This window comes from Hakea prostrata, chromosome 3, assembly GCF_041222555.1.
Source record: "Hakea prostrata isolate BN-2017 chromosome 3, UWA_Hpros_2, whole genome shotgun sequence".
In the NCBI taxonomy this organism is placed as follows: Eukaryota; Viridiplantae; Streptophyta; class Magnoliopsida; order Proteales; family Proteaceae; genus Hakea; species Hakea prostrata.
The window spans coordinates 70,456,029-70,465,456 of record NC_142602.1 but is presented as its reverse complement, the minus strand read 5'-3'; the positions used below and the strand labels follow the sequence as shown (position 1 = coordinate 70,465,456).

At 37.7% G+C, this 9,428-nt stretch overlaps 1 protein-coding gene across 2 annotated transcripts; it reads left to right on the top strand.

Moving 5' to 3' along the window:
* The first annotated feature begins 619 nt into the window (after nucleotides 1–619).
* Nucleotides 620–7,560, top strand: LOC149022935 (guanine nucleotide-binding protein-like NSN1). 2 transcript variants are annotated; one of them, XM_089150807.1, is made up of 10 exons: nucleotides 620–838; nucleotides 2,289–2,362; nucleotides 2,448–2,692; nucleotides 3,125–3,233; nucleotides 3,330–3,503; nucleotides 3,929–4,146; nucleotides 5,111–5,375; nucleotides 6,173–6,352; nucleotides 6,471–6,685; nucleotides 6,864–7,560. In XM_089150807.1, exons 2-10 carry the CDS (start codon nucleotides 2,344–2,346, stop codon nucleotides 7,215–7,217), a joined length of 1,779 nt encoding a protein of 592 aa, XP_089006933.1. In that variant the 5' UTR covers nucleotides 620–838; nucleotides 2,289–2,343; the 3' UTR covers nucleotides 7,218–7,560. The 2 variants fall into 2 exon arrangements, with proteins under 2 accessions (XP_089006933.1, XP_089006934.1); XM_089150808.1 differs by lacking the exon at nucleotides 620–838 and adding an exon at nucleotides 856–1,977.
* Nucleotides 7,561–9,428: the final 1,868 nt, after the last annotated feature.

The following is a 9,428-nucleotide window of genomic DNA, read 5'->3' as shown; positions in this document are numbered from 1 at the left end:
AAGAGCTGTGATTGGATTGTGTTCAACACAAGGAAAAGAAGACTCGACGGTGGTTTAAGGAAGTAATGTTGCCTATTTTGTTTATCCTGTATACAGATTAGTTCCTTGATCTTGTAAGTTCTTTTTAATCCCATAGAAGATCCGACTTTATTCAGAGTCCCGGAGAGTAGGATCATTTGAACCGAACTCCGTTATCAAAGTTCTTGTGTTAATCTTGCTTTAATTTGATAAATTATACATGTCAATCACCACCAGCGATCACATTACCAAATTTGGGCAAACTGAAATATTGTAAAAAATATAATAATAATAATAATAATAATAATAATAATAATAATAATAATAATAATAATAATAATAATAATAATAATAATAATAATAATAATAATAATAATAATAAAATGGACTCACAATTCACAACGGTATGGAGCCAACTTAAATATGGGCAAACTGAAAAAAGCATTGCCAATAGGCATATGTGAATGTGTGATTCATCTCATCGTCAATTTTCCAAAACTCCTTTGTGCGAAAAAAAAAATAATAAATAAAATAAAAAAGCCTCAACGTAAATATATTAAACTCATCTAAACCCTGGTTGAACTCACCCTAAATCGTTCACTCTAAAGCCCCATCAAAACGCAAAGCCCATACATTTTCAGTGTTTCAGACTTTCAGTTCACTTTCGCCGTTTCTCTCTTTCACGAAATCAAGGTTTCACCGTTCCTGGTTCTGCTTTGCCGGCGACTCCAGCAAGCAAGCAGCGGGGATCTGCTTTACTGCTCTTCATCTTCTCGGTTCTTTTTTCTTTATTTTTGTTTCCTGCTGCGGCCTGCCCCAGGTATGTATGTCTACCATATTGCAAAGAAAATTTCTTTTTCTTGTTTTTCAGTGAAGATGAAATACCCCAAACATGAGTGACAGGGAGGCAAAGTTTTTAAATCCAAAAGGTACGAATGCTTCTCAGAATCCCAAGTCAAAAAAGTTAAAAGAAATTCACAGCATCTGAACTAAATTAGGGAAATCTTTAGGGAAAAAAAAATGGGGAAATCCATCACTGAGTTTAGATTTTTCTGCTAATTCCCATTTCCTTCCTTCTACTTTTTTTCCCGACTCAACCTTTGTTGAGGTAAACGGCTTCCGAACTTAAGTTTCCTTCTGATTTTGTTTCAAAATGGCACTTCTTGCTGAAATTCAGTGCTGCTTGTTGCTATTTTGCCATCTTAGCTCGTTCCAGTTGTCTTGAATTTCCAGATCCTATCGAACACCATCACCTGACATATGTCCTCTCTCGTCTTGGTTGGTACTTACAAGCTTATCACTATGAATTGAACATAAATAATTAACTAAGGATAGACTAATACCTAAGTGTAGAAGGAGCTTTTGTCTTTTTAAATCCTTAATAGCAGGATCTCTGTCTTTTTAAATTATATAAATCATGAGATTGAAACCCTCTATCCCAACACAATGATAGCAATAACAACAATAGCAATAATAATAGTAAATCAAAATATAAGTGATCAGTATAATCACATAGGAATCTTTTGGTAGAATTGAAGAGTATATTTTCTTCCGAATTCTGTGGTGTGGGTGGTGTTGGGAAAGGAAGAAGACGTTGAAGACTGAAGAGTATATTTTCTTCCAAATTTTGTAGTGTTTGAGAAACCATGACTTGGAGTTGAGGAATGTTGAAAGCTAAATTTGAATGTTAACCTTTTAATTTATTAGTCCAAACCGCTAGTCAACCCGACTCAAACCACACCAAATTGAAACCACACCAAAAGCGTTATCTTTCAAAAGGGCTGTGTTTGTGTTGGGCATTTCTCAGCTCAAAATCGTTAAGCCCAGTGCAAAACCCCTCCAACCCCTTTAAACCGCACCTTTGACAACCCTAGGCCCAAACTCTAGATATTCAACTGGCGGCTAGTAGCAGCAACCAGCGGGAATCACTACTGCTTTATACATGAAACCCTCGCAAAGGTACTCTTGGATAAACACTTCTTTTTTCTTATTCTCTTGTTCTGTGTTTTGATTATGGCCTCCATATCTCGTTTCATTGTAAGATTTTTCAATTTCCTTGTCTCCTCTTATCTCTTCTCCTATGGAGTTTTATCCTGTAAGCTTAGCTCTGGTTAGGGTTTATGCTTTTAGGTTTGAATGGTTCTTGTACTATGCTTTTTTTTTCTTTCTTTCCTTTCAAGACTAGAAGTTCTTTTGGTTGTGAATTTTTTATTTTATTTTTTTTCGAACTGAATTTGTGTTGATGCAACTTTTTTTTCTTTTTCTCCCAGCAAGTACGCTAAATTCAAACCTGAACTGACGCTTGTATTGCACCAATAACTAGAGATGGTGAAGAGGAGCAAGAGTAAGCAAAACGATAGTTTTCTATTGTTCACTGGGTGTTTGTATCGAATTGATTCTAAATGTTGTATCCTAATTTTATTTTGTAGAGAGTAAGAGTAAGAGAGTCCCGCTGAAAAAGAAGTACAAGATCATAAAGAAGGTGAAAGAGCACCATAAGAAGAAGGCCAAAGAAGCGAAGAAGCTTGGCATAAACAATAAGCGGAAGGTTGAGAAGGATCCAGGTATCCCTAATGATTGGCCATTCAAGGAGCAGGAGCTTAAGGCACTGGAAGCTCGCAGGGCCCGGGCTATTGAAGAATTGGAGCAGAAAAAGGCCGCTCGGAAGGAGAGGGTATTGCTCATTTATCATTACTTTTCTCACCAACTCTGTTTCCATTCTTTCTTTTGGGATTTTTTTTTGGGTGGGAGGGGGGGGGTTGTTTAAACATGGGATAGTCTGCAATTCACTTCCAAGTAATTATCCAATGTTTGCATCCTGGACTGCTGGCTATTGTTGAACTCTAGGATTCCTATCAAGTTACAATGTTTTTTCTTTTCAACTTGGCTATGTGTAATATTTCAGGGTTTGAGAACAGATACTGATGTATGATGCGTACATTGCTTGTCATTATATTGTAATGTTGCCATTCTAATACTTCAAATTCCTCTGGAGACATGTGTTCCTTACTTATGGACTTGGTTGCTTTAATCTATTCTGCTCATACTTATCATATACATTTTGTCATATATGGTCATGATTGAATGGGACCTCCTGTATTTCTAGGCCCAAAAAAGAAAGTTAGGATTATTGGAGGATGGTGGAGCTTCTGAAGAACAAAATCTTGGAAAGAAGATTGATGGTGTAGTTTCGTCAGGAATGGCTAAAAGCCAGGGTAAGTTGAGTGGAAGGTTTTTCCATAGGAGAATATCTTGACTAAATATTCCCCTTTCTCCCATCATGTCTGATTTGCCTTCTTAACTTCTTGCAGATAACTCAGATAGGGCATTCTACAAGGAATTAGCCAAAGTCATAGAAGCGTCAGATGTTATCTTGGAAGTTCTTGATGCTCGGGATCCTCTCGGTACCAGATGTGTTGATATGGAAAAGATGGTTTTGAAGTCAGGCCCCAATAAGCGTCTTGTTTTACTTCTGAATAAGATTGGTAATGGCTCATTCAATCTGACATCCTGTCTTATAAAGATGCACCAGTAGGCGCTCTTCAATCTCAGAAACCTAACATCACTATAACTTTAATTTATTTGTTTATCCTTTGAAGATGTAAATCCTTGTTCCTAATTTTGGTACTTGGTTAGCCCCATATTTGAGACCCTTAATAATATATTGGAAACTGCATGGCTTTAAAATTTTTTAGGTGATTGTGCATGACTTTTTTATTTGTCCTGTCTTCTTTGTAAGATTGTATGATGGGGACTTCGGTTGGTCCTTGTATTTACCATTGCATTACTGCCTTTTTTTTTGGGTGTTGTATTTAATTCCTTATTCTGTAAGCCATTACATGTTAATTTCAATTTTTAATTTTTTTTGTGTGCTTCCTTCCTCCTTTCTCGATTCGAACCTATGTCTCAGATCTTGTACCGCGAGAGTCTGTTGAGAAGTGGCTTAAGTATCTGAGGGAGGAACTACCAGCAATTGCATTCAAATGCAGCACCCAGCAACAAAGGGCAAACTTAGGGTGGAAATCTGAGAAGAAAGCTGCAAAACCAAGCAATCGTTTGGAAACTAGTGATTGTTTAGGGGCTGAGACTCTCATAAAGTTGCTGAAGAACTACTCAAGAAGCCATGAGGTAGTATTGTTGTTCATTTACTTGTGACATATGGTTATGAGAACTAGTTTAAGTTTTTCATTTTCTCACTTTTCTTTGTTAACTAGCCCCCTAGTTGATCACTTTAATCTAGGGCGATCAGTTGTCCTCCAATAAGCTCTATTTGAGGTCGTATTTGGCACCAAGTCCAAACTATGAATTGCATTCCTTCACAATCTAACCGACTGTAGCTCTTTCAAATCCTTAAGTTGGATTCCAATTACTCCTTGTTGGGGCGTCTCCAGGCCCCCTCACACATGGCCGAACTATTCTTCATTCTCAGAGCTAATTGCTGTTTGAGGCAACCTCACATTTATTTTATAGGCTCATTATGCAGATCCAGCCCCTAATAGAGCCTCAGACTTATTGCCTTCCCTAGAAGCCCAGGTGAAGTCCCTAGGCTTGCTGCCAGCAGCATTCCTAGCTGACTACATAGTTGACCCAAATAAACTAACTTTTAGGAAGCTCTGCTAGAAGTATGAGTTAAGAGCTTGTAAAACCAGGGTGATGCACTTCATCAACTAGTTAACCAAACCCTTGGGGCCACAGGGCCTACCAACTTGGGCTGGAATGGTATTTGGCTGGTATCCCAAACCAGAATTTTGGGGGGGGGGGGTATAATAGTCTTTAAGGAATTAGTTTGTTCAGTCTTTAGGTGAAGAGCAGTCTTGTCATTTGTAGAATTTATCGGATTCTATTTTATCATTCCTAGTATCTATTCTTTCTAATTTTTTTCCCACCTAAAACAAAAGTTTCTAATATGGTGGTCTAGGGGCCTTGCTGTAATTTTGTGGGGGAAAAAAATTGTCATATGTAGGTTTTCACTTTCAGCCTGCAGAGTCTGTTATTGTAGCATTTAGTAAACCAGGAAAATACAAGTGTTCTACTCAATTCTTGAGTTTGGGTGCTTAGATGATTCATGTATTTATTTTCTTTGATTCTGTAGATTAAAAAGTCAATAACAGTTGGTGTCATCGGGCTTCCTAATGTTGGTAAGAGTAGTCTGATTAATAGCTTGAAGAGATGCCATGTCGTCAATGTTGGGGCTACTCCAGGATTAACAAGATCGATGCAAGAAATTCAGCTAGATAAGAATGTGAAGCTATTGGACTGTCCTGGAGTTGTAATGCTAAAGTCTGGGGAAAGTGATGCATCCATAGCTCTTCGCAATTGCAAAAGAATTGAGAAGCTAGATGACCCCATTAGTCCAGGTAAAAGCAATCTTTTCCATCCTTTCTGGCATAGCATGATTCTTGCATTTTCTTTTCTACAAGTCATGATCTTATTAAAACCAGAAACAGTGGACACCACTATGTGCTTGAATTGTTCAATTATTGCCAAACTTGTTACAGTTTCTTTTTAATTAACAATGTTCACATACCGCCTTTTCTACTGGGGCAAAGACAAAGCACCAACTGGGAAACATTTCCAACATTGATTCTTTTTCTGCTACTTGTGCTCGTGATTTTGCATTCTGACTGTTTGAATGCCTATGGTCTCCAGTTCCATTTTGAGTTTATGAATTAGTTACAGGACACCTCTAGTAATGGTTAGAGTTGTATTAAAATATGAAATAATGAAAATATGATGGAAGTGAAATAATTTTGGGTGGGTGCCTTGGCCTACAGTGGAGGGTCTGTGAGTTCCGTGGTTAAAGATGAATTTGTAAAACTTTTCTACTCTTCTCAGAAAATCCAAGTTTACAAGCTGGGCCACCTCGCTGTTCTGATTTTCACAACTTAAGTTGTAGAATTTGCCTGTTAAGTTGATCATTAATTTGGATACATAAGGGACAGGATATTTTATTATCTGCTATTCGATAAGATTTGGAGGAGAGCCATTTCAGGGTGTATGGCTGTAAGCCTGTAATATGCACTTCTCAATTCTTGAGCATGTGTTTACGCCCCCCACCCACACTCCACCTCCTTCCTGGGTAGGAAGAAAAAACTTTATTTTTTTGATATTTTTTTTCTTGGTTTTTGACTTCGCTTGTTTATGGATGTTGCAGTGAAAGAGATTCTTAGGCTATGCCCTCCCCAAATATTGATAACGCTGTACAAGCTCCCAGCCTTCGATTCAGTTGATGACTTCCTATATAAGGTGGCTACTGTGAGGGGTAAGCTCAAAAAGGGTGGTGTTGTGGATGTTGAAGCCACAGCAAGAATAATTCTGCACGACTGGAATGAGGGTATGTATGCTATATACAGAATTGGCTTTTGATATGTTTTATTCATGGTGTTAAAAATTGTTGGTTTTGTAACTAGAAAGTTCTTGGCTAATAGTCTTTTCTTATTGATTCATCTTAGGTAAGATCCCATATTACACAATGCCTCCATCAAGGAAGCAAGATGAGCACTTGCAGGAGGCAGCAATTGTCTCAGAGCTTGGGAAAGAGTTCAGTGTTGAAGAAGTTTACAATGGTGAATCTTCATTTATTGGTAGCTTAATGTCTGTTGAGGATTTTAGTCATATTGAAGTTCCTCCAAGCTGCCCTCTAACTTTTGATGAGAAGATGCTGGAGGTTTGTGCCTTCTAAATTCATCTTTCTATCTTACTGGTCTGTGCATCAAGTCTCTAATGTTTGGCACTAACCATCCAAACATACCAACAGTTAAAAGGAAAAAAGAATCCTTTTGTTTCAAATTGCTTTCAAGGGGTCTAACAAGTAAAGTGTGTTTTTTCCCCTGATTGATGTACAGTCCAAAGTAATCGCTCAAGACAATGAAGCACCGAAGGAAATGAATGTGGATAATGGAGACCAGCCCATGGGAAGTGATGAGGAGAATGCAGAAAAGACCGTGGCCAAGACTGTCACTAGTAGGCAGAATGAGCAGCTCTATGTGGCGGAAGGCATTCTTAATACAAAGCTGCGGAGAGCAGAGAGGAAGAAAAGGAAGAAAGCTAAGTCATCTGGTACTACTGATGATATGGATGCCGATTACGATTTCAAGGTGGATTATTCAAAGAGTGAATCTACTATGGAAGACGGTGGTGACAGTGGCGATGACGGTCAGATCCAAACCGAGGTGCTTCCTGGTGATATGAATGAATAAGCAAGTGATACCTTTCAGAATTCAGGTGGGGGAAGATTATGTGCCCCTACTTGGTCAATTTTGTACTTATAATAGGAGTCCTGGGAATGTAACGGTCACTGTGGTTTTCTCATCTGCAAAATAGTTAATTCTTGCTGAAGGATATACCATTCGTGTTATGGTTGCTAACTTCTGGCTTTCGCTGTTGGGGTTATGCTTATTCCCGGCCTGAGGTTTTGCCTTTCCGATCATTCTAGAGTGTGATGTCTTGCTATGGTTGTTTTATGTAATTTCCCTCCTATTTCCAAATGAGATTTCAGGTTTTTTGGCCTGAGGCATTGTGCTCCCTTTCGTAAGTTAGATTTGCTTGATGTCCTCTTCTTGTTAAACAACTCTCTTTGGTTTTGCCCTCGAGTCCGGATCACCGACCCCGACGGGGAGCACAAGGTGCTCCCTGACGCTTCCTAACCACATATATCAGTGGGGCCCACGGTGAAAAACAATTTTTTAGAAAAAATAAAAAAAAAAAATTTTCAACACCAGTGGGACCCACTAGTTTTTGTGATCAGGAAGCCTGTGCTCCCCGACGGGGAGAAGATCCGGATTCTAAGGGTTGCCACCATGGAACTTTTAGCTCACAGCCGTTCCTTCTAATTGTTGCTGTCTTTTTGTCCGTTTATAGATCCATCGTCGATGAACAGTTGATCTGTAAATGGATAGATAAAATCTACCTTTAAATTCATATTCGCATTTGTTTAATGGTGCTTGGGTTCATAATTTTTTTTTTACCAAAAAATATTTGTATCCGTCTTATTGGTTATCGGATTCGGATGATTATTTATCGGATCTGACAATATTTGATTAGAGTAACCAATGTTTTTGGTTCAGAAAAAATGTGTTAGGTTTTGAATTTTGAAATGGTATTTCACCAAGTGAAATTTTGACCTTCACGAAAGTTGAACTGCTTAACCCTAAGTAATAGGTTGAACTTCTGCTGAACCCCATTAATTATACATAGCATATGGCCAAACTATGGTAACACCATTTGATAAACATTTTTTTTCTCTAAAAGGGGCTGATAAGAAACTGGTAATCGGAAATAAAAAAAAAAAAAAAATCAGAAATTGAAAGATGACAATCAATAATCAGTAATTAGATAATTTACAGATTGGATAATTATTGAATATTCGATAAAGTCTTGGATTTGAATTCAATATTTTCTGTAAATTTTTGCTAGACATTGGATCGGATTCAAATAGTGATTTTGCTTATTGGATTAGGATACTGATAGTGATTAGTGATGTATCAAAGCCATATTGATTCATTTACAGGTCTAATTAACAGGAGACTTAAATCAAAATTAGGGAAATACCAAACTAGGATCATGAATCTAGCATTTGTGATTAAATTATATATGGGCTCTTAATCAAAGATTACAACTTGACAGAAGACGAACTCTTTCTTACCCCAAAAAAAAATAATAAAATAAAATAAAATAAAAATAAAAAGAAAAGAAAGAAAGAAAGAAAAGAAAAAGAAGAAAAACAAGAAGAAATAAAGAAAGAAAGAGTAAGATTGTCAGTGGAGCTTTGGTAAGTCTGATGCGGCAAGGCCAGGTCAGGCCCATCAAATCTAAGAAACCCATGATCCAGTTGGACTATAGACCCAAGAAGGAACCGGGCACCAATTTTTAGACAACTTTTCAATCCCAACCACCTAGCCCTTACTTGAAAGAAATCCATTTCACCCAAGAGGCCATGGGTTCCTAGTAAAAAATTCTGGTCAACTCACTTCATCCTATGGCTATTAGCTTGGTCTTCTATATATAAGCACAACATGTGAATCTCTACCTTTGTTTTTTTTTTGATAACCAAATCTATTGAAGAGAAAAAAACAAGCAAGGCCGAGCCAAGCTCTAATGCATGGGAACTTTCTCGGTCTATATGAGTTCTCCATGACCACACAAATTAATCTTTTAAGCATAATCTATATGAATCTCTACTTACTCCATAGAAGCTTGCATCAATGCATGGGAATTTTCTTGGTCTATATGAGTTCTCCATGACGACAAACTAGTCTTTTAAGCATCATCTTCAGAAAGGTAGATCTCCAATTCCACAAGAGGGATCGACCCAACTGATCCAATACCAACCAATCCTTCTCTAGACAAGAGGATGAGTCCCCAAAACACAAGCAAGCTAACATTCAAAGCTTCAGTTTAAACTTCTTTAA

What these genes read in the sequence shown, in the direction of transcription:
- LOC149022935 (XM_089150807.1), top strand. An exon ending in AGGCCGCTCGGAAGGAGAGG is followed by an intron (nt 2,693 to 3,124) that starts GTATTGCTCATT and finishes CTGTATTTCTAG; the next exon opens with GCCCAAAAAAGAAAGTTAGG. An exon ending in AGATGACCCCATTAGTCCAG is followed by an intron (nt 5,376 to 6,172) that starts GTAAAAGCAATC and finishes TGGATGTTGCAG; the next exon opens with TGAAAGAGATTCTTAGGCTA.